The 27,956-nt window shown below is 28.1% G+C and overlaps 1 protein-coding gene across 6 annotated transcripts; it reads left to right on the top strand.

Annotated features, from left to right (window-relative positions):
* The first annotated feature begins 784 nt into the window (after positions 1 to 784).
* LOC145189931 (metaxin-2 homolog) lies at positions 785 to 27,956 on the top strand. 6 transcript variants are annotated; one of them, XM_090090310.1, is made up of 12 exons: positions 785 to 1,053; positions 3,065 to 3,112; positions 9,437 to 9,480; positions 9,625 to 9,706; positions 9,891 to 9,964; positions 10,098 to 10,190; positions 10,840 to 10,878; positions 21,469 to 21,587; positions 24,658 to 24,734; positions 24,864 to 26,363; positions 26,852 to 27,069; positions 27,798 to 27,956. In XM_090090310.1, exons 1-9 carry the CDS (start codon positions 1,011 to 1,013, stop codon positions 24,665 to 24,667), a joined length of 552 nt encoding a protein of 183 aa, XP_089946436.1. In that variant the 5' UTR covers positions 785 to 1,010; the 3' UTR covers positions 24,668 to 24,734; positions 24,864 to 26,363; positions 26,852 to 27,069; positions 27,798 to 27,956. The 6 variants fall into 6 exon arrangements, with proteins under 6 accessions (XP_089946436.1, XP_089946431.1, XP_089946433.1 ...); XM_090090305.1 differs by having other exon boundaries at positions 21,469 to 21,591; XM_090090306.1 differs by having other exon boundaries at positions 894 to 1,053; positions 3,068 to 3,112; positions 21,469 to 21,591.

The raw sequence follows: 27,956 nt of genomic DNA, 5'->3' as shown, positions 1-27,956 counted from the left end.
AGCTAATGTTTTCTATAAAATGATTTTTTTAAAAGTACATTATTTCCAAATGGGGCAAGTTCGGGCAGCTAACTTTTTTGGTTTCTTATAGAATAATACAAACTCTCTTTAAAAAAAGAATTGGCTTCGTGAAGGAAGTCTAAGGTAAAAAGTCCTAGCACCATAAAAACAGTTTAAAATCGTTAAAAAAGCATTTTTTAAATGGATTTTTTACAACTTGTATAAATACATATTTAAATTTTTTTTATAAATTAAAATAGAATTATCTATTATCTTTGCATGTTATAAAAACTAAAATAAAAAACTTTGTATATAGGGAGAAAATTAGTTTTAATAATGATAAAATTTTAATGATAAAAAAAAGCTGTTTTCGATCAATATCAAACGTATATTAACGTTTAAATCTATTATTTCAGTATTTATTTTTTTATACCATTAGAATCATAAGAAACTGTAAAAAATAGTTTGCTAATAACATTATTGAAATTACGCTACTCAAAAAACTATATTTTGGCCAAATTTTTAGTGTTTCTGAATCACTGTGCAATGGCCGAAAAAAAATACAAACAGCGATAAATTCTTCGAGTTTACGAACTTTTTTTCGTAAAAAAAACTTACGTGAAAATTGCGTTTTTACGAAAGATTTTTTTTCTTGAAAAAAACTTCGAATTGTTTATAGCATTGGCCCCTGAAGTTTTTTTTTCGAAAAAACGCATTTTTTATCTGAAAAGGCGATTCCCTTGTTCGTTTATAGCATTGGATTTAATAGCGAAGTTTTTATCTTAAAAACGGAATTTTTTGAATGTTTATAGCAATGGACTTTTTTCTTCTTCGCTTTTTACGGTAAAAACTTCGTGTTTTACGGAAAAAACTTCGTTTTTTATGTTTATAGCATTGGCCCCTGGTCCCAGTTTCCTCAACAGTCCTTAATTAAACAATCGCTAAATATTTACTCCGAGAGTTTCTGAAAACTAAATGATCGGGAGACCTTATCCTTATCTGGTTTTAATATGCGTTCAGCGTTAGTTGAAGAAATCGTCACATCTTTACTTGGTATTTTACATACATATATATATATATATATATATATATATATATATATATATATATATATATATATATATATATATATATATATATATATATATATATATATATATATATATATATATATATCTTTTAACACTCTTTTGATGAAAAATGTTTTATATGTTAATTACTTATGCCTTAAAGCAGAACAAGTAAGTACAAAATGCTTTTGATTTTGAACACATGCTAATTAGCCCCCACTCCCACCCCCACTCCCTCAAAAACAAACAAACAAAAAAAAACAAAAAAAAAAAAAGAAAGTTAAATCCTTAATATTATAACTCAATATTGAATGGTTTATGAATTGTAGGTCAAAATCATTGGATTCCAACAGGTCTCTTTTTCCATAAGGGCTATTTTTGAAACTTTTTGTTTTTGACATTTTGTATTTTTCAAATTTCAGATTTAATATTTAAGAACATGGTTTCTCATTTTGTATCATTTTTGGCATATTATTAGAATACCTAATTATAAATCAATTCTAGGCAAAATGTATATTGTTTTTTATATCATATTTTAATGTTCTCATGTGTTAGGAAAATTATGAAAAGTATATATTTAAAATATTTTGAAATATTTTTAATGTCACTGTGCTCAAATTTAATAAACCTTTTCAGTAAATTAAATGAACATGTGTACAATGTTGAAAATGGTTATTGAAAAGTAGTGCATAAAGTAATGGTATTTAATAAATGTAGTTTAATAAGTGTAAAAATGGTTGTTATTGAAAATCTGCTTATGTAAAGTTTAAAGCTCATTATTTTATATCAAAATTTCAATCAAACTTTCTAGCAAAGATTGGCAAAAACCTGGTTGAGAATGAAGTAATAAAACTGTTTAGTTTCTCAGAAAACTATACTGTGGTAGTTGTTAAAAGTTCATACTTAAATGGCAATCAAATCACATTTCACCCATGTGTTATTTATTATGTAGAAAAAGTTTTCACAATCAAATTGTTTCTAATATGATTCAATAGCTATTACTGTGTTTAGTCATGAAGAGAATTAATCATCCCTAGGCTATGTTATTAAGTAAATTACAAATAATAAGTAGAGATAGCACAAAAAAATCCTTTACATAATATACATTAAAAGTTACAAAAGTATAATATTTACATTAAATTATTTCATATTTTGAAAAATATATATATATTTAGTTTCATATATTTTTTTATAAAAGATAATAACATTTAGCTACAGATTCAAAGATGCTCAAAGTGTTATTGAAATATGAAAATTTTTTTGTTACATAACTCAAGCAGTACATAATACAGCATTTGTTTACATGCCTCCATTAACAACTTTCCTTTTAGAAACTAGCAATCAAGTATAAAATTGTTTGTAAAAAATATTTAAAACAGAATAAATTTAATACCTATCAATTTAGTTTACATATATATCAATGATGATTGTTATCAATAATTTCATTATTAATTATTTAAAGTTATGAATCAGCACAAAGGAATATATAATATCTTTAAAAAAAAATGGGTTCATATATTCATTGGAATAAAAAGAAAAATTATGGTATCAACTAAAAGAAATTATATTATACTAAATGTCATACTAAATTATAATGGCTCCTTTGGCCAAGGGAGCCTCCATCAATTAATGGATCAATAGATTAATTCAATTTTTAAATAAACTCATATTGCATCTTAATTTAAATTATTCCATTTCACAATCATTGGCATTATCTTAAAAAATTTGAAGATAATTTTTTAATTAATTTTTTTTCATATTTGGAGAACTTAATTTGAATCTTAAACCATTTAAAATATTGAATAGTTATAACTAAGATTTTGACTCTTTTTTTTGCATGCATGCATTTGAAGTTTAAAGCATTTTTAAGGTGCACTTTTTAAAATTCATTTTTTTGTCAGCAAATGACCCATAAAACTATTTTAAATAAAGTTTTTTTTTATTTTATTCAATTATTTTTGAATCTTAATTATATGTATCTACTTTACTTCTAGCAGATAAAGAATGGCCTAAGGGAGTGGAGTTGTACAGATCTTTAGAAGGTTAACTTTAAATAACAATTTTTATTCATTTAAAATGAGAAAAGTTTGTAATAATGTCAATCCTGTACTTTTCAATAAGTGATTGTAGGTTCTAAAAACTCAATAAAATACAATGAAATTACATAATAGAACAGTTATATAAACTCTCATTCAACCCTCTCAGGGCTAGAATATCCAATCAGCACAATATACACTATACCTATGGCTAATTTATGGCCTAAAAGAAACATAATTTTTTGTTATCAGTTTTTTTATTGAGTGATTAAAAAGAAAATAAATTTAAAAAAATTAAAATTCAAAATCAATTGTTTTTATAATTAGAAACTACTTTAGCTAGTTATACACAGTAGATTGACTTAGACTAAATTATATAAACATTGTGGCTCTCCTGCATTATATTGTTTTTAATTGAAAAAAGAAAGAGAAGACAATTTTTCCTGCCCCATCATTTATTGCAGATTTTTGACAAGTTTCAGTTTTTAAAAATGCTTACCTTCAAAACTTTTTACAAAAATTGAAGCATAAATTTGAATAGCAATATTTATTTGAAAAGCAATACTTACATTTGGCAAACATCTGACCAACTTGTTCTTTATTTGGACTTTCATAATTTCAGGAACAGATTTTTTGCTGGCAAATATACTGGAAATCAAAAGAAACTCATCAGCAAATGACTTTCCAGATCTCTTCAATATATCTTGACTAATTTATTTGCTTTAAAACTAATTCATGGCCTGACAATATATTTAGAAAACTGAACCTGTAATGTAATCCTGTGTAAGCTGCTCGCTGTTTTTCCTTCTCAGCTATCAATCTGTCTATAATCATATCAAAAGACTGGATACATGAATTGTCACTAGCCCTCAAATTTGAACTCATATCAATTTTATTCTCATCTATAAATTTGTGATCAAATCTTTTTAGCACATGTTTGCACTTTTAGCACATGTTCGCACTTTAGCACATGTTTGTACATTCTTTGTAGTATAATTTTGTAAGACCTTTTGCCACATTTTAATAGTGCCTCTTCTAGGCTGCTGCAAAGCTTTATTGGCTATAGAATTTTAATGAAATAATTTTTCCAATCACACACATGAGTCTCTTTATTGTCTAAATATTTTGTTAATCATTTTGTTTATGGATAGCTACTGTTGGTTGGCAACTCCAATATTATACAAATCTAGGTGGATCTCCAGGTTGCATAAAAAGTTTTTGTAACATCACTATGTGCTGTAAGTCTGAGAGGCTTTTTAGAACAGAAGCATTTGTTTTAGTGCTCTTTTATGAAAACAAACAATTCAGGGAAATAAGACTTATTAACATTGCAGAAAAAAAAAATGTCGTTAAAAATGCAGGAAAATAAAACTCTCATTAAAATTACAAGAAAATAAAACTGTCATTAAAGTAAGGAATTATTCTTTAAAAAAAAAGAATTAATGAGCTCAATATGAAAATGTTTGTTGTTATTTTGTAGTTAAGTTTCTTTTATTCTACTTTTATTCCACTTTTATTTTGTGATTAAATATTTAAATGTTGATCCCCATTGAAATAGGTTGTATTTTAAAACAAATACCTTTTTCCTAGTTTTTAGTAAATAATAGCTAGTTTTTTAATTTGATATTTTTACTCTGTTATCATTTTACCTTACTCTTCAAAGTTGAACAGAATTGCACTAGTTACTGCAGAATTGCATGATCTTTTCTAATTTATCCACTATTCACTTTTTGAAATAAAAGTTATTCATGTTTAAAGGTATACATAGATGTTTGCACACATAGCATTTCATTCAGTATTCTTCTTTTACTTTGAATTACAGAAATGACAAAAATTTCATGGTGAAATGACTGCCGATTCCTTTTCTGCTGACGTTTAGGTGTTTGGGTAGTTTGTCTCAACTACCATGTCCATTACTTTGAACACCAGCTTCAAACTAATATACAGGTGTTACAATGTCTATTTTATGACCTCAAAACTAACATGCTGAGTGCAGTTATAAGAAATGCATATATTCAGTTGAAAAGTCTTGTAAGGAATTATTACAATTAAGTAAAAATATATAGTAACAAACTATTTTGGCAATGAGTATCATTGTCAAGCCTACAGACTTGGTGTCTCAATACACTGGTTCTGGAGAATTTTCTGAGTGGATTCAAAAATTGAAACTTGTAGTGAAACTTCAAAAAGTGTATGATTTGCAAGCAGTACTGCAATTGCTCTTGTCATGTGGGGCATTTCCCATTTTTCAAAGCTTGAATGAAGATGTAAAAGAAGATTATACCAATGTGAGAAATGCGCTCACTGTTGCTTTCTTTGCTTCACTGCTGACAGCTTGTTAAGAGTTTCTAAATTGTTGCCTCAAAGAAAAAAAGGTTTGTTGATGTTTACCTTATAAGCTGACAAAGCTGAGTAAACTAATATCTCCTCAAGTTGATAAAGAATGGATATGATGCAGATGATTTCTGAATTATCTGATGAACATAAAAACAGCTGCAAGTTGCATACTCAATATCATTCATGTTACTTTCTTAGGTGGCAGAAAAACAAGGAAGTTTGGTGACAATCCATCATAAAGAATCCTGTTTTGTTGAGTGTATAAACTGTGCAGTTATAAATCCAGAGGAGGCTTGTGATGGGCCAGACAAAAAAAATCATCATATGCTTCTGTTGCAGTGAAGTTGGGCATATCAAAAAAATGCAGCAAAAAAATCAAGAAAAAGAGATTCTTTTATGTATGTGGAACGGAAAATCATTTTGTACAGCACTGCTCAAAGAGATGCAAAAATTCAAAAAATGTCTAAGGGAGGCCACCTGCCTTTGTGCAAGCAGCTTCCAGAAAAAATCAAAGTTGCCAACACCTTTTGTATGTGCAAACTGAAAAAAGTTAAAAGCATTATTGGATACTGGATGTTCTAAATCCATTTTGAATTACAAAATTGCAAAATATATAAGGTTGGACCAGCAAAGGAAAAGACTATGGTGATGAGTAGAAACTCAATTGCTGTAAACCACAAGGTTGTTGTCAATGTAGCTGTAAATGGATTTACCTTTGGGCTGGATTGCTTGGTTGCTGACATTCTTCCTGGATATCAGATACTGCTTGGTATGGTTGTAGTATGACTTCTTGGAGGTATTCAATTCAGTATGGACAAACACACCATGATGTTTAATGTGGAAAAAATAAGCATTGGTGTAGCTGCAGCTTCTTACCTAGCAACCAATGCAATTCATCAGCCAGTTTTGGAAAAAGTGATCTTTAAAGACTTCATAGCAGAATTCAATAATGGTAGTTGGTGAGTATCCTGGAACTTGCTGATAGAAGCACCAACTTTAAAAAGCAAAATTTCAAACTATCATATCTCTAAAAGTATAAAAAGTGAGTATGCAATGGAAATGAAAGATTGGATAAAACAAGGGAGGTTGAAACAGTTTAAAGGGAAGTGCATTGTATTATTTCATTAATGGTAGTAGTTCAACAGAATAAGTTAAAGGTGCATCTGGTGATGGACTGATCATGAACTGAATCAGTTTGTATCTAGTCACACTGCAGATGGTAATGTTTGTAATAGCAAGCTTCGCAGCTAGAGAATGTTGGGAAAAAATTTAGAGATAATTGATTTAAAAAAGCTATGCTTGCAAATCTACATTAATGAAGCATCGTGGAAACATCAAGTTGTCAAATACTGTTTGCTATGATGCAAGTAGTTTAGCTATTGGCATAGTTCACAAAGTAGCAGAAGATGTAATCAAAGATTGTTTGGCTGAGAAAAGAAAATGATGTAGCTCATATTAACCTAGGGGTGCTGAAAGCCATAATCAAAAGACTTAACATAGCAACAAAGTGGAAATTCAAAAATATTACTATGATGATCAATTCTGCAACTTTTTTGGTTGGTTAAACTTTTTAATCATTGAAAAGATACCAATTTGTGTTTGTGGTCTTGGAAAACCACTCATTCATTGCTACCTATGATTAATAGAAGACTTATGAAAGAAATTAATCTAAAAATAAAACTTTGTCTTGTAAATTTGTTAGAAAATAAGGCTGATGCTCTCACCAGCAGTGATAATTTTGTTTTGATGATTTTAAATCAGTTTCATTTTTATTTCGGTTTTGCTTATTTCATTTCAGTTTAGTTTCATTTTCATTGTGTAGCTAATTTTAGTTTTCTTTTCTATTTTGTTTTTAAATATTAACTTCAGTTTCTATTTTGTTTCAGTTTCAAAAAAGATATTGTTTTTATTTCATTTCACATACTGAAGCCTAATATACAGTCTAAGAGCAGTGCAGTCACTGATTAGTACATGTTAAAAAACTAAGCAACTGAATACAGTGTTACTCTAAGCAGAGCAGATGTAAAGAGACAACTAGTATGTCTCAAAGTTCTGTTTGTTAAAAGCTATTGCTTTATGTTTTTACAGCTTTATACACAAAAAAATAGCATTAATGCTCCTCACCTGGAACTAGGAATTTCTTGTCATAGATTGTTAGCATATTTTTAAATTCAAAAATATTTGCATACTGCATCAGATAGCCAGATGCTATAATCCATGAATGAACTGCATGAATTCGGTCATTATACTCTCTAGAATCTGTAGGCTATTTACTACCTCTCTTGTCAATAAACTCCCGTAATGTATGTACTTTTGCTTCATCACAAGCTGAATCACTTAGTTTCTGTTTCTTTTTTTCTTATTTCTCCTTTCATCATCACTCACTTTAAATTTTTTATAAACTTCTGGATGACTAGTTCTAAGGTGAGTAATTAAATTTGTTGTATTTTTTCCACTTACTTCAAAACCACAAACTTTCAGTTTTTTATCACCCACAATACACATACTTTTACATATCTGTGGTAAATAATTATAAAAATCATGAATGCTCTTTTCCTTTCACTAAAATTAGGAGCACCATTCATTTTTATAAAAAAGTTAATACTTAAGATGATTAGCAGGTATACAAAGTCTTATGCCAAAGGCCAGTAGAAAATCGCGTTTAAAAAAAAAAAGAAAACCACAAAAAGCACAGTAACAAAATGCCACATTCTTGTTAAGAATTCCTAATATTTTTATATTATAATTCTTATTAAGATTTCTTAAGAATTCTTGATAAGAAATATAATATAAATTATTGAATACAGTATTGTAATTGACTAACTACAATATTATCATAAGGCTGACCACAATATTATCATCAGGCTGACCACAATATTATCATTGTCTTGGGTTAAGCTGTTACCACTTTCATTTTTATCTGCATCATTTTTTTAGAATACAGATAAGAATGAAAGTGTATCTTTCTACAATCAGTGCAGAGTTTGTGACTTGGTAAAAAACTTAATTCTTTTGCAATTAGAAGACTAATAACTCTAAGACACTAAAATAGCAATCACTAAACAATATTTTTGAAAAGTAAGCTCAAGGAAGTACTTTAGATTTTAAGACTTACTTTTTACTTTTTTTTCATACATGTTAAACAATTTTTGCTATTTTCACTCTCACAATTATGGTTGTCATTCTCACTAAATACAGTTATGGTTGCAGATAAGTTGAAGAGAGGTTAATTTTACTTCTTAAGCACACTAGCTCTTGGCTTTGTTCAGGCAGTTCTTCAAAGTATTTATTCTTCTTAAACTTGTTAAATGTAATAGTTAAAAGGTTTATTTAGTGCTTCACCATTGTACTTAGGAAACATTTTATTTGTAATTTTATGCTATTTTTTATAGAAAATGATCAAATTAAAATTATTATTAATGGTTAATTTTAAAGTTGTGAAAAAAACTAAAAATTGTAACTAACTTAGCTAAAAAAACTGTAACTTCACAACTAACACATTTCAAGATTTTGAAAAGTATTTTTTGGGTAGCAGTAACAATATATTTTTGGCAAACTAAAAATTTAGACGACTAAATTTAGTTAGACTAAAAAGTTAGTTGGCTAATTTTAGTTAGACTAAAATTAACCTTAGCTCCCACCCCTAGTTAATTTTATATGATATTTTGAAAAATATATTATTTTTCTTTGAGACCACTCTGTATGTGCATGTGCACTAGGGTATGTCAATTTTTTTTTAGTTATGTTTAACTAACAAAAAAAAGTTACATTTACAGGTAGAAATTACAAAAATGAAAACTATTTTAAGATACTTCCAATAATCAGCTCTAAGAACATAAACAATTTCACTTTAAGTTCTAAAAATCCAATTTATATAAACCAAAATATCCAGTTTGCAAGGTTTTTGAAAAAATCTAAAGGATTACAAATTCTCCTTACAGTACAATTTATGTATAGATGCCCTTCATATGTATACAATTTTTTTAAATTTAGAGCAAGAACTCTTGGTTGATAAAGCAAGGTGCCATGTAATAAAGGTACGCTCATTTATAATCTGTAAATTTTGTTTTTTAGTAAAAAATTATTTCTATAGAATTCAAAAATGTACATTTCCTAAATACTTTAAAAGCAAAAATGAAAAAAGTTTAGCCTAGGCTATCATCCTGTAAAATGTTATATAGGCTTTTCTTAGCATCCATAATGTACTTAAGCTGATCAGGGAACATAGAAAAATCAACGCAAGAGATATGTCTTTAAAGAAAGGTATTTTATTGGTTTTTTAATATTATTTTTAATATTATTTTTAATATTATTTTTATATTTTTCACATATAAGTTCTATACCTGTATACTCTGTTTGTATCCACTGCTTTTTAAATTCACATATATTTATTTTAATTCTATAATTGACTTGTTAAATTTTGAATTAAAAAAATGTTTACCTTTAGATAATCTGCCATTTTTGCGAATAGTTAATGAAGTTGTTGGAGAGGATGAATTTTTAGATTTCCTGCAACAAAAGGTAAAAATTAAACTTAAAATTTTCCTACAGACTTTCAGTTTTTCAGTTTCAAGTTCTAATTTTTATCTCTGTTACTTGTTGCCATATGAACACACTTGCTGCTGACTATTTACATAAGAATAATTTTATTTAGAAGCTGAATTTAGATGGCAACTTGGCAACAGAGAAAGTACTATGCAAAAATGGCATAATATCACTTGTTAAAACTAAACTTGTTCCTATTGAGGTTTTACTTTTCTTCCAGATTATATTTTTGTATAAATTATTAATAACAGAAGATTTTCATATTTGAACCTGGTCATAAATAAACATAATTATTTATTTTTACTTATTTGAAAGATCAAATAGTAATTATTTTGGATCAAATAGCTTTAACTAACCTTTGTATAAACTTTAAAAATTTTACAAACTATAAATTTATATACTATATAACTATAAACTATATATTTTAAAACTAAGAACTATAAAGTTATGTATTGTATAACTAAAAAGTATAAATTTTTATATTCTAAAACTATAAACTTAAATATTATAGCTATAAGTATAAACTTAGGTAAATAAAGTTTAATATATAGTAACAATCTTTTGCCTGAAATCTCACTGTGTATTTTGAAATTTTTAACCTACAATAGGATAGCCAAATATGATGCTCAATTTGTTTAATTGTCTAAAATGTTTAAAAATGTTTTAATAAAAAGTTACTGACGTTTTTTCATTATTGAAGATTAAAAAAATTTAAACTTTGTACATATCTAATAATACAGCTGGGTCTCAAAATTAGTACTTTTATTTTAATGTTGTATAAATATTAAATTCTTTTACCTTTAAAAGCATAACTTTGTAAATATTATTTTCTCTTCAATATTTTCATTTAGTTGTATGCTAATTGGATGGTTGAACCAAACATAAAAAAGGTCAAAATATTCTTTGTATGGTTATGCTGATTAAGATTTTTAACAACTGCAATATGCATATAGATTTATAGTGTATTGATTATTAAAAACACACTTAGATATAGATTTATAGAGTTCATACATAGTGTGTGTACTTTTGCTTCCACTTTTTTATAGGCTGAGCAATTCTCTCTTTACACCAACTACCTATCGTTTTAAATTTTTTTAGGGTGCTTATAATACAGTTTTAGAAATTAATCTACTTGCTGCTTTTCTGATGCTGATCCTGGAGCACAGTTTGAAGATTTTGACTATTTTGCCGACTAAATATGAAGTAAAAAAAAGTCAGGTTTATAGACATATTATAAACAAAAATATCTAGAAATAATTTGATAGAATATGATACAAAAAAAAAAGAACAATAAATACTTCGTACGTCTGCCTTTTGCGTTGATCACAGAAGCGAATCTCCTGGGAATTGATTCATATAAATTTGTAATGAAATTTTGTGGAATATTGTCCCACTCTCTTTTTAATATTCGAAAACATTCTTCAACATTTTTGGGGTTATATTCAGCCTTTTTTTTTATCCAAATAATCCCAAACATGTTCAATAATGTTCAAATCTGGACTTTGAGGAGGCCAGTTCATTACTTCAAGAACTCCCTCCTCACACATGTCCATTTTTTGGCCACTCAGGAACAATGTTTGGGATTATTGTCTTGCTGTAGAAAGAAATTATTACCAATTAGTCTCATTCCAGATGGTATTGCATGATGTCCTAAAATTTCTTTATACTATTCTCCTGTTAGTTTGCCATCAATTCTGATTAAATCACCTACTCCAGAAGATGAAATACAACCCCAAACTAAAACAGAACCTCCCCCATGCTTGATTGTTGGATGTAGACAATCAGGGGGATAAGCCTCTCCTACCCTTCTTCTTACATACTGTCGTCTTCTGCTACTGAACAATTCAAATTTTAATTAATCTGTGTATAGTACACGGTTTAACATTCCTTGCGTCCAATTATTATGCTGTTTTGCATATTTAAGTCTTTTTTCTTTATTGCCACGACGTAGTAAAGGCTTTCGAACTGCAAGATGAGGAAACATTTGTCCCAGTCGTAGCCTGAATGTCTTGGGCTAGTTCACTGGAGGTTTTTTTCTGATTTCGCAGAGACAAATTTTTAAAATACTTTATGTTATGTTTTGTAAGCTTTGGAGGTCTTCCACTTTGAATTTTATCCTCAAGAGATCCCGTGTTTTTAAATTTTTTTATAATTTCTCTAATGGCTGTCCTTGAATATTTTGTTTTTTTGACAATTTGTTGTTGAGAATAACCTTCTTCATGAAGCACGATAAATTTTTTACGTTCCAGTAGTGGAATTTTACCCATTTTATTACTTAAATAACAATAAAAATAATAATACAAAAGAAAAAAAAAAAACAAAATGTAAATTAGAAGTTTCGCTCTTAGAAAAACAAAAAATAATATTAAACACACAGTATCTATGAAATATCTTTGTAAACTGTACTATCATCTAATATGAAGCCTTCACAGCAATAAATAAAGAAAAATGCAAGAGCAAACTAAAAACAAACGAGCTGATACGAATTGGGTTTAGATCAGCATACAATAAAAATAAACACGTTAGATATCTAAATACAAAAATCTATGTAAAATTTTGATAAATATTGCTTTTGTTTGTTAAAATAGTGTTTAGTATTGTTTGAAATTAGACATTATTTTATATTAAAAAATAATCGGAAGCTTATTATTCAAAATCTGTTAAAAGCTTATTATTCAAAATCTGTTAAAAAAAACATGAGTTTTGATAAGTGGGCTAAAGCTTATTCACAGTACTGTATATTGGGGACTCCAAAACAATAAATTTTAAAAACCTGGATTAAAATCCAAGGGATATATATTTTACCTTCGAAATTACCGAATTTTCTCACTTACTTACTCAAATACTTTGTTTTGGAATGGTAAAGCCTAAATTACCTGAATTGTTCCGCCCGGAGATGCTTCTTTCGATACAATGACAGATGAAGCAACTTGTTCTGCGCCCACAGAATCTTCCAAAGCAAATTGATATAAGTTTGCACGTTGAGTTGTATCACTGCAATTGTGAGAAATTCCACGACCAATAATAGACAAGCATTTTGTGAAAAACGATTTCAACTGACTTTCTTTCTTCTTAAAAAGATGCAAGACCCTTTTCAAATGGATACTTTTCTTTGCCTTTCATCTTCGCAATTTGAAAAATAATGCAATCACAACATGTTGTAAGTCTTGTTAATGGCTTCACAATAATGGAATCAAAACTGTAGAGTTATATTGCCTATAAGACATTAGTTCCATCACCCAATTTTTTCAGGTTGCAACGGCATGTAACACAAGTTCCAAGTGGAACTCTTTCATCCTGAAAATTCACACCTGATGAAATCAAGCAATGAATCTCAGAAATGAAATGTTTTGAAATTTCTCTGTAACTTTTCTTCATACAAATAACACACACTGTTCTTCTGCAATCATCATGGTCTTTGAAAAATGTAGGCATTTTTATTTTTTCTAAAAATAGCATAATATAAAGAAAGAAAGTCATGTTGATATTTGTAATTTTTATTTACTTATATATATTTAATATATTAAAATTAATTATATACTGTTAAACTGTTTATAGTTTCTCCTAACATGACTATCATAAGTTTAGTGCTACATCTTTTTATTTCATTTATGTGAAAATTCTTTGTGATGAATTTGTCTCCGAGGAAATAGTTTTGCAATCAATTAGGATTGTCTGAAAAGAGTGTGACAAATATTGGTCCAGAAGGAATTACTTGTGTAGCAATTACTAATGATTATTTAAAAAGAATATTCTAAATGACTGTCCAAAGGGAATTGGTTGTGTCGCAATCGTTATAGTATGGTAAAAAAAAACAATCTATTTTTGCTAGCAAATATTTGTAGAGTATCCAAAAAAAAAAAATGCAAAGCTAAAATCTCCCTTGGATTTTAAAATTTATTGTTTTGTAGTCCCCAAAATATATAGAATCAACCCTCAAAAGGGCAATTTTGGGATATTTAGTCGGCAAAAAAGTCAAAATTTTCAAACCGTGTTTTGACAAAACATGTTAAAATCATAAAACACGTTAAAATCACAAAACACGTTAAAATCATAAAACAGGAACCATTAAACAAATGGATTTATAACAAACAAATTAAAGAACTTCAATAATATGAAAAACCTTTTTTTTAGTCAAAAAGAAGTGGTTTTTTTGAAACTACTAATGCATGTGTAAATATCACCAGAATATCTGCTGCAACAAAAATCTCATTATCGTCAATATTTTGAAACTCATTTTTGGTTGTTAGATAAAGCATCATTTGATCATCTTCTTTATGAAAAATTAATATTTAAACCAATATTTATTAAAAACTATTGAAAGAATCACGCTACAAGCTTTATTGCTTATAACACAAAAAACTAAAGATATTGTGAGTGAAAACCTACTTTTGAGTAGATTATCATCCACAATATCTTTAGTTTTTCTAATTTCTTTTAGTAGAAAGTTTGCTGATCTGAATTTATCCATTCCTAGTTCACGAATCGCAATAAGATAAAGCCTTCATAACTTTTGCATTAAGAAAAAAAACCTTTTTTTTAATAGAATAGTTTGTAAGTTAATATTTATGATAATTTTAAAATGTAATAAAATCTAAATTAAAAATGAGGATAATATTTACCAAATTTATCATAATTTATAATTATTTAAAATTTACAAGTGTAGCTAAAGTTTTAGATTAAAACATTTCGCAATGGCAAAAAAAACATAACTAGAACTTTTATTCATTAAGTAACTTTAAGTTTAGCAGGAATTAGCAGCAGAAACTTTATACTTTAAAATTACACACGTTAAATAACCGCTTGAAATTTACATCCCACATGGAATTTGTTGGAACGTTTTTGTAGCTGATTTTTGTAGCTGAATTTTCATTGAAAAATTAGATTTTTTGATCAGAAATTTTTGTCTTTTTAGTTTTTAAAATTTTAGTTTTTTTTTTTTAAATAATACTTAAGTAGTGTTAAAATAATTGTTAAAAAATAAACACTAATAATTTTAGTTTTTAAAATTTTAGTTTTTTTATTTTAAATATAGTAAAACAGGGTAGAATGAAATAGAGGGTAGAATGAAATAGTTATGACTATGCTTATTCTTTTGTTCTTAATTAATTATTGAATAAACTTTTTGCAAATATTTTTTGATCATGTTGTAGAGGATTTTTTTCTGAATAAGATATCAAATTTTAAAAAAAAAGTTTTTTTGATAATTTGTTAAGTTTTCGAATGCGTGATGATATTTTTTTTCTTTTTTTGAAAAATGGACATAAAACTCTTGGAAATTAAATTTGATGTTAATGAACTTAATAAGTATGCTGGTAGAGCTTTTTACGCTGGTCAAGAATCTTTTTTCAAAATTAAATTTGCTATTCAGGGAAAAAAGTTATGAGATAAAAACAAAAACGGAGACGTGGGGTTGAATGAAATACGCTGATTGCTCACTTGTTAAATGCGGCTTTTATCAATTAAATCTCAAATGACCAATCAATCTCTATAAATATTTTGTATAAATTTTGAATCAATTTGTGTTAAATCTATTCTGATATAAAGTTTGCCTCGAAACAACTTGCTCTCAAAGAAAAAAGAAAAACCATACACCGAAGAACAAGTTACGCTTGCAGTGGCCAAAGTACAAAACTGCTCAATCATTCAGCATACCAGTAGCAACTCTTCACAGGCGTGTTTACGGCATAGGTGAAACATTTGGGAGTGGTTTAAACACGAGATTGTCGCAACAACTTGAATCAACTTTGGTAGATATCCTAATCAAATTATCCGATTGGGGCTTTGGTAGAACTTACAATGACGTCATCGTACTAGTTACCGACTATTTGCAACACCAAGGTCAATCTCATTTGTTTCCTAATGGTACACCAGGGAGAGATTGGTATAAGCTTTTCATAAACCGGTGGAGTCATAAGTTAAGCATCAGGGCCATAGGCAATATTTCATCACTCAGAGCCGCTTCTTGCACACAAGAAATAGTTGCAAAGTATTTCAACACACTGCAAAAAGAATTCAACGAAGCAGGAATCAATGAAAGTACTTCATGTCATTTGTGGAATTTTGATGAAATTGGCTTTTCTGGTGATCAAGGCAAGCAATATATAGTTTGCCGGCTTGGTACAAAACAACCATTGAAATTGGTTGGCAACAATCAAAAAATCCATTATACAGTTGGAAATTGCATCAATGCTGCTGGTAATTGTCTTGCTCCATATATTATTTTTAAATCAAAAAAACGCCTGTACAGAAATTGTTGCTTAAGTGGTCCAGGTGATGCCGTTTACGCCATATCTCCATCCGGATAGATGGAACATAAGCAATTTGTGAATTGGCTCACTGGCGTGTATATTCCTGCCATTAAAAAAATTCCAGGTAACTAGTTTAATCTTTACTTTAATCAATTACTTAGTTAAATAAATCTAATTATAGTTATTCAATTATAGGCATTCATATTTTGGTTGTAGATGGACATGTGACACATGTCACCTATCGAGATGACAGCAAATAAATCAAGCAACAACAACAACTCCAACAAAAATAACAGCTGCAAACCAAGTCAAGTGTAAAAAGTGCCGTAAAGTTTTAGGCGAAGCTTCAACAATACATGGAATGGTATCATTGTGAAAATTCGAAATGCAAGGCTTGGCTTTGTCAAACATGCATACCAAAGCGATATGTAAAATGCGCTGAGTTTTATTGCACCAAAAAGTGCCGCACAAGTGACAATTCAGCTCAACCTCTAGTACCTCTCTACGACTCAACATCATCACAAAAATAAAGTTTTTTTTATTTGGTTGTTTTTAATTGTTATCATTGGTTGTTTTTAAATTATTATTATTGGTTGCTTTTTGTTTTTTGTAGTTAAGTGTTGTTTTAATTACACATAGATTTGTGTATTTGATTCTCCCCGAATGTGAGGGTAGAATGAAATAACTTTTTTTTTCAATTAAATAAAGTTTCTTAAAAAACTAAAAACTTTTTTTACTTGATTTCTATATATTTAAATACAGCTTAAATTTCTCTACAACTTTAAAAAAAAAAAAAAATTAAAAACCATTTTTCCCTTAAAAAAAAGTTAATTAAAATTCTTAACTATTTCATTTGACCCCATTTTACTCTAATACTTAAGTAGTGTTAAATTAATTGTTAAAAAATAAACACTAATAATAGTTCTCACTAAAATACAAAGTTCATTTAACGTGACAGTTAATTTGTATGATTTTTTGGGCAACAAAACATCACACTGTCACATTAAATGTAATAAAAAGTTTGATTAACAACTGAACAATATTCGATCTTTATTTAAATATTTTCCTTAATAATGTAAATAAATGTGATAACTTCTGTATTATTTTCACTTTCTTGTTTTATTTAGCTAAACTTTTAAATTACGCTTAAATATGAAATAAAACATACCTATTATCTAGTTTTGTTGTTTCACTTATTGCTTTTTAACCCATTTCTATATCTCTTAACTTTCAAATCTTCTAAAAATCATAATGTAAAAATGTTAAATGTAATTAAACAATCATTGAAAATTTTATGCTACCTTTTACAGAAAGTGATCAAATTAATTAAATAGTTATGACAGTTGGGTTTAGAAAAAAATAGGGCAGAAATTAATTTAAAACTTTGTGCAGCTATTTCATTTTTTAGTATTTCTTTAAAAATGCACTTAGTTAAACTGATGAAACTGAGTTAAAGAAATGATAAACTAGTGAACTGCTTGTGACATTAGAGAGTTTTTTTTTCTTGTAAAAAAAAACTTTCTGTCAAATATGGTTAGTTTTATATGATTTTTAATTATTATAATTAAACATCATATAAAATTACCATATTTTTAATTATTAAAATTAACGATCCTAATGCATCAGTTTGTTTTTTTTATTTATGTTCAACTAACAAAAAAAAATTACATTTAAAGGTAGAAGTTACAAAAATAAAATTTATTCAAAGACTTCCAAATACTTTTTTTAAAATACAGTTTTAATTTTTTTTTTTTTTTAATTTTCACATAAGTATTAAGTAAACTTACTCAAATAGAGTCTATTTTAAATAACTTATAAAAAAGTAATCACTTGATTTGCAATAAAATTCCTCAAATTTCAAGCAGGTCCCCTGCACCCCCTAAAGCTGCAGGTTTGGGGTCCCTTAAACACAGCTGTGATATATATATATATATATATATATATATATATATATATATATATATATATATATATATATATATATATCTGTGTGTGTGTGTGTGTGTGTGTGTGTGTGTGTGTGTGTGTGTGTGTGTGTGTGTGTGTGTGTGTGTGTGTGTGTGTGTGTGTGTGTGTGTGTGTGTGTGTGTGTGTGGCCATAAGTTCTCTGCTAGCTAACTGACCTCTAATGTATGTATCTCCTCTGGCATGTCCAAAGACAAGCACTTTCAGGTATCATTTTCACACATTTTTCAACAGATTGCATATGAGAGGGCCATTTTTGTACTTTCATTGGAGCGTTAATAGACTCATTAACTGCTTCAGTAGATCAATAACATGTTAGAGGTGGTTCATCAATATCACTCCAGTCTATAAGCTTTGACAAACAGGTTGCTTCCATGATGATGTTAAGAGTTTTTCATATCGAAAAAGACTTACCCCCAAATTGAAATATATCATTTCTAGCTCCTCTTAATTTAACTATTATTAACAGCTTTTCTTCTTTCTTCTTTTACCTGGCTGCAGAGCATAGTTTGCAGAACAGACTCAAGGTGAGTATGTCATGCTAATCTTTTAAAAGTGGGTAAAACAATATCAATTATCTCTTAGGTTGAAATTTTAGTAATTGCATCTGGTTAATTAAGTTGATTGGTCTCTCCACCCAACTAGACTTTACTTGAATGTTAAACCAGTTAGAAACACACCTACTATGTACTCAACAATCAATATCAACTTATTTAAATTTTCACCTATTATTCCATGCTTAGATACCCAGATTCTGCAAAATCTTGAGGCAGTAGTTAGCCATCTACTGTGGCAAACACTGTGGCAAACAGGACCAATTTCTAGTAGTGCTCATCTCTTTGGCAGAACTCCAGTTTTAATAGCTGTTACTATCCAGCTTTAATAGTTTTTACTTATGTATGCATAGCTCTGATCAGTACTCAGATCTTTAACAATATCAGGACTGAGATAGATAAGAGGAGGAGAGGTTTTACCAACATTTATAAAGTCTAGATTAATTTCAAGGTTTGTTTCATTATTTAACATCTTACCAAGTGTTCCTGACCATTGGTTGTTGTCTGAGTAGGACTATCAAGGAATTTAATAAGTCTCTTTATCTCTAATTCCCCATTGTGCAGGTCACAATTTAAACAAATCTCTTGCTTAGTTTTTTTCAATCCACTGTATTACTCCTCCTCCCCATCCAGTATTTAAATTGGTACTATCACAGTCTACAGCTTGCAATGTAAAATGCAAGGATCTTTCTTTAAACTATTTAACTAAATGATCTGCAATTATTTCTGCAGGTTTTTTTTAAAAGTAATTCTTTAGGAACAAAATGGAAAAAAATAATTCCCACCAGGTTCACTGCAAACAGTATAATGTTCTTCTTTTACCAGACCTGGGAATTTCCTGCCTTCAACATTGATAAAGACTTTAATTTCATCTTTTCTACCATCAATAAGAATACAACTCAAACCATTATCGATATTATTTTAATCATTATTGACATTTTCATATTTTGACGTTGGCTCTTTTTCAAATCTTTCCTGTGCTCTTTTAACTTTATTATGATCAATAACAAGATTAGTATATCCTTATGTGACAATTTTAGCGTCAATAAAAGTAGCAGCTCGTATTTTCTTTTAGTTTTTTGCTTTTTTGATTATAAATCATTTTTCTTTCATCATTGGGATCTACAGAGACCTGATTTGAGTCACCTTGGGACAACAAAGTCTTTTTCTTGATTTACAACTTCATTGTCTATCTTTGATTTATTTATTAGGGTTGCCTTTTTTCCTATTATATTCTGGTTTAACAAATGTTTGTTTGTTTTTTTTGTCTCTTAATTTTAATAGCATCAGATTTGCTATTTGAAAGATATATTTGATTCAGACTTTTTTCTTTTAATACCTGACAAATTATTCAAGACAAGAAATTCTCTTTTCTTTTTTTACAGGTACATATGATGTGAGCTTCTCTGTAACAACTTTGTTCACAATTATCCTCTGAACAAAGCAGTATTTTATAACTGCATGTGAACAAATCAAACAGTTTATCAAGTTTTTCCATAGATCTATTTCTTACTGATACAGTTACATTGCCATAGCTAACTTATACAGTCAATGACCACAAGCCTTTGACTTTCCGTTTTATACTCTTTTCAGAATTAACAACTGGACCAACTTAGCATTGGTTTTTTTCCCTTGTAAAATAATTCCTGGAATAATATCATGCACTGGTTGATTAACAGTGCAGTTTTTGAGGTTTTTCTCACTAGTCTCCCTTAAGTATTAGCCATACTTGAGGATTTCTCTGAAAGTTGGGAGTTCTGATAGAAGAAACTCTAGTACTCTTCCAAACAAGTTACTGAGTTGACAAACTGACTTGTTTCTTATTTTTGAGGTATTTGACATCTAGATTATGTAGTCAATTTTATTTACTTGAAAAAAAGAATTTTGTAATTTTAAGTTTTTTTACGATTATTGTAATAAATAAATAAATGAAGTGTTAATGTTTTTAAAAATATATCAGTATATTCAATATGTATATATAAATAATACAAAGAATATTCAATATGTTGTGATTTGTATAAACACACAAGAGATTTGTAAAACAATCACAACCAAGTTAGAGTATTTGTAATATTTTTTGTAAGTTTATAAAAAATTATTTTACTACTGTTGTTCATTTAACCTATGTATATAAGTAAGATAAAGTTCTGGAAAAACATGTTGATTTCAATAACACAGCAGTATTATTACACCTTGTAAACAGGCAGTTCATGTCACAAGTCATTACTCATCATGCCTAGTTTAAATCTAAAAATAAAACAAACATATTAAACAACTTTGATGAATATAAGTTTTAATGTTTAAATAATGTTATTTAGCTACATGTTGTCTGTTACACTAACTTTGCTTGACTGTATGAACTATAACAAGCTCTTCCATGTAGGTTGCAGATTATTTACATTTCAAGTACAAAAACTAAAGTCTAAATTATTTCAATACTAAATTTATTTCATGTTTTAGATACTAACTGAGGCAAAAAAAAACTAGCAGTCTTACAATTTCCAAAAAAGTTGAAATTTTATGTAATATTGACACACCCTAATGCAAACTCACACACTGGAAAAATATTTTGTGGACTTTTTGAAATTGAAAAAATTACAGACTTTGTACAATTAAATTTAAGAAAAATTCAGCTGCTTCAAAACTTTCTGATAGTAATACATATTTATAGAATTGTTGGTTCATTTTAATCACTTTTTCTATTTTTTAGACTTTAGAATGCTATGGTTTTGGTCATCCAGAACCTTTAAGAAAAATGTTATGTTACCAAAAACGCAAGGAGGTTGTGCAGTTTCTAAAGGTCACTGGATATTTCCACAAAACTAAGATGCAAGTAAAAAAAAATAATTTTATGAATAATAGTTAAAAACTTCATGTTGGTTATATTCTTAGTGTATAGATTTAAAATATTACAAATAAAAATTATACAATTTTTAAGTAATTGCCTTTTTTAAATTATACAAGCCCTCTGAAAATGTGTTATGCTCATATCAAAAGTGTGAAAGAATCTATATTATTATTATATTCACATTGTTGAATAAAAGAGAAAACCTGACTTTAGTTATAAAGATGCTTTGAAGAGAATTTCGATAAGAAAAGTATTTTTAAAAAAACTTATCAACAAAGATGTAGTTGAATGCCAAACCATAATCAAAGCAGAAGTTCAAATTAAATGAAACATTTCAGTAAAAAATAATTAGTAAAATGGTATTCAGTTTCACTAGATCTTTGTTTTGTATAAAGCACACATTAAAAAATGAATATCAACATAATGAATCTAATATTACTGTTAATCTAATATTACTGTTAATCTAATATTACTGTTAATCTATTATTACTGATTATTACATCATCATGCAAAAAAATTTCAAAGAAATTATTGTTTATTATACTAAATATCTGATAAAATTTCAGCTGATGTCCCATAAGAATTATGCTGATTCTAATCAGAAAAACAAAATGTTTGGATGTTCTGCCAAATTTTTACAGGCATATTAATAAAAGAAGGTATTAACAAAGTGAAGTTTTAGTATGTCTTTTAAGTCTGAGTTTTGCAGTCTGGAACATATTTAATCTTCCTATTTTAAGCTCAAGTTCAATAATTCAAAAAAAACAGACACATCTAATAACATGAAAGTGATCTGAATAAACCAGTTGGCAAGTATATCAAGTATATGCAAATATTTTCAAATATCTTTGATAATGATAAAAAGGATGGAATGTGGCTGTCTACAGAAGATAAAATGTTCTACAATGAATCAGATGGAATTATTGGATGTTTTCAATCTAGAGCATACATCTATAAAAAAGGAAAACAATAATATCAAAGGAAGATATTTATTTGAAAATTGATCTTGAATCTTTTAATGATGAGGGTGACTTTTCTACAAATAATAGAACAGATGAACATATCAAAAAATCTGAGTTTTGCAAAAAGTAGGACCTAAAAGAATTTCTTTAGATAAAAAGTAATCTACATATAACTAATAGTTCATTTTTTAAAAATATTCAGGAAGGAATCTTTACTAGCTATTTCTGATGTCAGCATTTTATCAATCACTGCTACTTCTGATGTCAGCAACAATGTTATTGACAACTTCTAAGCATTATGTATTGCTTAGAAGTTGTCAATAATACTAAAATGAACTCTATAAATTTAGGTGATATTAAACTTTTTTCAGAAAAAATGAAAGATAGGTACAATTCCTAAAAAGTTGTCACTTTGATTTCGATAAAATGCTGACATCAGTTTGATAAGTATATGCATACATATGCATATACTTAACAAACTTACCTCATTTGAAAAACGTTTAAGTATTTTTTTTGAATCATCCTGTTTTTCAGTTTTTACTTGTGATAGAAAAGTTACTTAAACAATTGTTGTAAAGTATATAATAGTTATGAATATTACTTTGAGCAGTACTGCAAAATTACTGAAAAATTTAGTTTAATTGGTAAATGCTTGTTAATCTGTTTAGTTTAACTGGTAAATGTTATCAATCTGTTGTTCTTTATTATGTCAAAACTCTCAATGAAAAACTCATAAAAAAGGTATTGCAACTGAGTTTTAAGAAATATTGACAGACTTTATAAACCAATATAGTGTAATTGAAATTACATATAATCTTTATTAATTTTCTTATGAATTCTACTGACTTGTCTGAACTTGTAAAATAGTCATTTTAGTTTAACTTACCCAGACCACTTATCCTTCATAGTTTTTACAACATCAATCTTCTCATTATCCATGATTCTTTTACTGATTTACTTATATTCAAATTTTTATAAAACATTTCAAAAGTTGCAGTATTTATACAAAAAATTATTAAAAATTATTATTTTTATAAAGTAAGTATCAATATATACTAAAAATATGTATTATAAATTAAATATTACTGTACTTATAAGAGTTTATTTATAGAAACCATGATCCACACTCTGTGTTTACCAACAAAATCTGTTTTTTCACTAAATCTGTTTTTTTCAATACATTTTTTGTTCCTACTTAGTGAATTCTTCGTACCAAATTTCAAAAGTTATCTTGTATATATAAAATAGCTACTATTGAATTAAAATACATATAATAATATAAATACAAATGTAACATTGAGAATATTAATCTGTTGTAAAATGTATCTGTATTTGTGTATGAAGGTGGATCTGATCAAAGAACAGGAGTGCTAAATTGAAATCATCTCCGAATATAAGAGAATTAATCAAAAAGTGTGGGGTCCAGACTCCCCTGTCCTCCGAGGATTTACGACTCTGTATAATACAGTTTAAATTTTAAAACAAGAAAAAAGGTTTCTAAAAAAATCCGCAATAAAAGCTTTTTAAAAAAGGTAAGTTTAATGGTACCAGTTTTTTGCTTCAGGTAGGCATAGTCTAGTGGTTTGTAAAAATGGTTTCTATGTTACCGACTCAATCTATAACCCCTAAACAGATACAGTGTTTGGAGCATGTACTAGAACACATGTTTATCAAAATCAACCATATTGACATTTTGTATAACTTCTTTTCAGTCTTTAAAGAATACTACGGCTATAGAGATGGCATAGTGTTTCTTTTCTTATCAATTCTCGTATCTTGAACAACAACAGATTTCCAAAAATAAGGTTTTAACATTGTAACTCGAGATCCAATTTTGAACTACTTACTTTTTCATCTCTGAAAAAAAGCTAAAATGCTACCAAATTGTAGAAATAAGTAATGGGGCACACAGTATGATTTTTATGAGTGAAACGAGAAAGTCACAGAATTTTCTGTATTCTCACGCTTTTCAATTGCAAAAAAAGCTCTTGACTTATAATGTTATCATTAATATTGTATTATTAGGTTGAATACATATGTTTTCTTTTGTTTTGTTTTTTTTGCATGAAATTTTTTTGTACATTTTAAGGTCGCTGTAGAACTATCAAAGATTTTTGCCTTGTTTACAAAAAAGCTGGAAAGAAACAAATACTTATCTGGGGAAGAGTAAACAATATAACTTTTATGTTTGTATCTTGATCTTGAACCAAATATCAAAAATGTTGCTCCTAATCTAACATGTTTAACTTAATAATTTTTGTCTTATTTAAACACAATTTTTTTTTTTTATTATAGAATATCGGATGCAGATGTTTTCGTTTTTGGTCACATACAAGCTTTATTAGAATCTAGACTAGAAGACAATTTCTTATTTGAAACTCTTAAGAAGTTTCCTGCGTTAGTGAATTTTTGCGTCAGTTTTAATCAGAACCTTCTTGGCAATCAATCGTTGCTGGGGAGCATATTTGAATGAATTGTATGATAGGAGAAGTTGCTCGCGTCCAAAGCGTTTGAAAAAGGAATGTTTTTATCCTGCTTCAGTTTTATTGAATTTATGAAAATAATCTGCAATTATATGAGTAATTTTCTATCATCATCAAGTGAAGATTTCTTCGCAGTAGTTTTAGTAGTAATTTTTTCTTCTCACCTTGCATTCAGAAATATTCTTTCCTATTGCCTAAATTGACTTATGAAATTGCGCTTATAAGATTACAGATGTTAAAATAAATTTTGATTTTCGTTAAAAACCTTGTACAATTTGTTATAAAACTTGATGTTTTGAATCTAAGTCATCTTTATTATTCAAATTTATGTTTCTTACCCAAAAATTTTACAAATTGGGGCGATTTTGTCTCTATATATCAGAATTTGTCTCTATATATCAGAAGTTAGGAGTAAAAATTTGGATAGCTTTGATAATCAGTTTAGCTAAGATTCATCAGTGATGAATCTTAGCTAAACTGATGTACGCCATTCACGGGAAAGAAAATTTTCTAATGTTTGGAGATAAAAGTGTGATGTTGCCATATTTCATCAGAATAACAAAACATTAGCTATTTTCAAATTTAGAAAACTCATGAAAACCTACAACGTTTCACATCTGTGAAGTCCTCATCCTCAAAAAAATCGATAAAGTACACTGCCATATTTTCAACAGGATATAAAAAAACTAAATATGATAATTTCTTGATAAGATTTCTGTGTTCATAGTAATATTTATCTGGACTAAAAGAATTTTTAAATGAAACTAAGTTCATCTGTTTATTCTAACAATATTACGCATTATACATTTACTTGATACTTTTTACTTTTAGATAAACTTTTTAAAAACAGTTTATAACCGCATGCGTCTGCGTCTCGGAATCGTTTTCTCGAAATGAACCGGAACAATTATAACGAAACGAGAAATGTGCCGGAAAAAATTGACGAATAAACTGTCCCGGAATGGTTATAAACCTGGACAATAAATTTTCTTTCGGAATTTAAAAATTGTGTCCTGGGGTCACTACTATAAAACTCATTCCGATCGGAACTTAAAAAATCGTAAACCCGATGAATTTCATCGGATTCGACAAAATTGGCGTAAACCCGATAATCCCTAATTGCCTCTACTATAAACATTTTTTTTCGTATCGTAAAAACTTTCCGACGAAAATATTAGCGGATTCATGAAAACCAAAAAGATATTATCTAGTTAATCCATTGTTTTTTTCCATTTTGTTCTGTTTATATTATAGATAGTTGTGCAAACTTTCAACTAAATGCTACAAGAAAAACAAATTTCAAAAAAGAAACGTAAGTAAACCCAATATCCTTATCTTAAATATACATTATACTTATTTCCAATTATAAATCTTTCTGTGCAACTACCACAGTCCTACGTTCATATGTTTTAGGAGTTTTAAGACGTTCTTTATCAATTTACAAGGCCAGCTAATCAATGTTTTATTAAACGATTAAAACCATTAAATAGTTATAAGTAATTTTTTCACTGTAATTTTCCTATGTTATAGACATACCACAAAGGCAATAATTATATGTCATAGAACTTCCAATAAAAAAATTTTTTTTTTCTAAGGCATAACAAAGACAGGCACACAGCCACAATTAAACAGTAATTTTAAAGTAGTGAAATTATTATGTCATGTTAAAAAAATTTTCATCACATTACATCAAAGTTGTTCTTTATTGTTATTGTTGCCTGTTTATGTTGACCCTATACATAATACTATTCTCACACATAGTTCATTATATTTAATGTGCTTTAATGTTTTTTATCCAAGGGGACAGAAAAAAGACGCCTACATAGCTCGAGTGTCATTGATTTGGCAGACTGGATTAAACAATTCAAAGATGTTTTAATGAGAAGATTTGGTGGAAAGTCACAGATTGCTCAAAAACACCAAAGGTTAACAATCTTGAAAAAAACCTGGGCATCTGAGGCTATCTTTTCTAAAGCAGTTGCAAATGGACTCCCCATTCCAAACATCTACTACCTGAGGCATGTAATAATTTCTTACATTTCCCAAAGTATTCTAAACCTAGTTTAAAATTAGATTACCAAGTTTTATTCACATGAGATGTTAGTTTGGTTTGTTAGAAGCAGGATCCATTTTGACCAGACAAAATGTATTGGTCCTGAATGCAACCTATTATAAACCCTTAAAAGGAAGCCTTCGCCACTTCTACTACTCTATAAATAACAATAAATACCTTTAAAAAGCATCAAAAAACATCCTAAAAGTTGTTCTAGCAAACTAAAATTGAACAATTCGATTCCATTTATTTAAATTTTTTTAGGAGAAATTAAAGTAATAATCAAGCTTGCTCTGACCAATCGAACAAATTTATTTGTTGTCTCATGAAAAGTTTAGTTCTCTTTTTAATCATTTAGTGTAAGTTTTGTAGGAGAGAGAAAGTCAGTGGTTATCATATCCTTGATAATCTTACTTTATAAAAAGTATTGCTTTAGTATCACCTGTCTATGTTGACCCCTAGATGCCATTTACACATTTTGTAAGTTGGAAAATTTGTGTCATTTTTACTAAAATAAAAATTGCCAGGCATCAGTTTTAGTTACCTGACAATATTTTAATATAGTAAAAGTGACCTATTGTGTATATGGTTCCTAGATGGTGCAAAATACTGCAACAATGCAATATCATAGTATAGGATGTAATCAATGTTGTAAAATGTTGCAAACTTAAAATGTATTATTTAACTATGTAGGACTTCTGGGACAACATCAAACAAGTGACTACAAAGAAGGTGACAGATTCTAACAAAAGTAGTATGGGGAGTCAAAAGCTAATACCACTGGATGAGATTGTTTTTGACATTAGACTCAAATAGTTCTATAGAATATAGTACAACTATTCTAGAATTAAA

The sequence above is a fragment of the Hydra viridissima genome, unplaced genomic scaffold (genome assembly GCF_058129835.1).
Source record: "Hydra viridissima isolate aposymbiotic clone 2 unplaced genomic scaffold, HvirCarnegie_v1 scaffold_6, whole genome shotgun sequence".
In the NCBI taxonomy this organism is placed as follows: domain Eukaryota; kingdom Metazoa; phylum Cnidaria; class Hydrozoa; order Anthoathecata; family Hydridae; genus Hydra; species Hydra viridissima.
The sequence above is the reverse complement of the archived record's forward strand: the minus strand, read 5'-3'. Positions and strand labels throughout refer to the sequence as shown.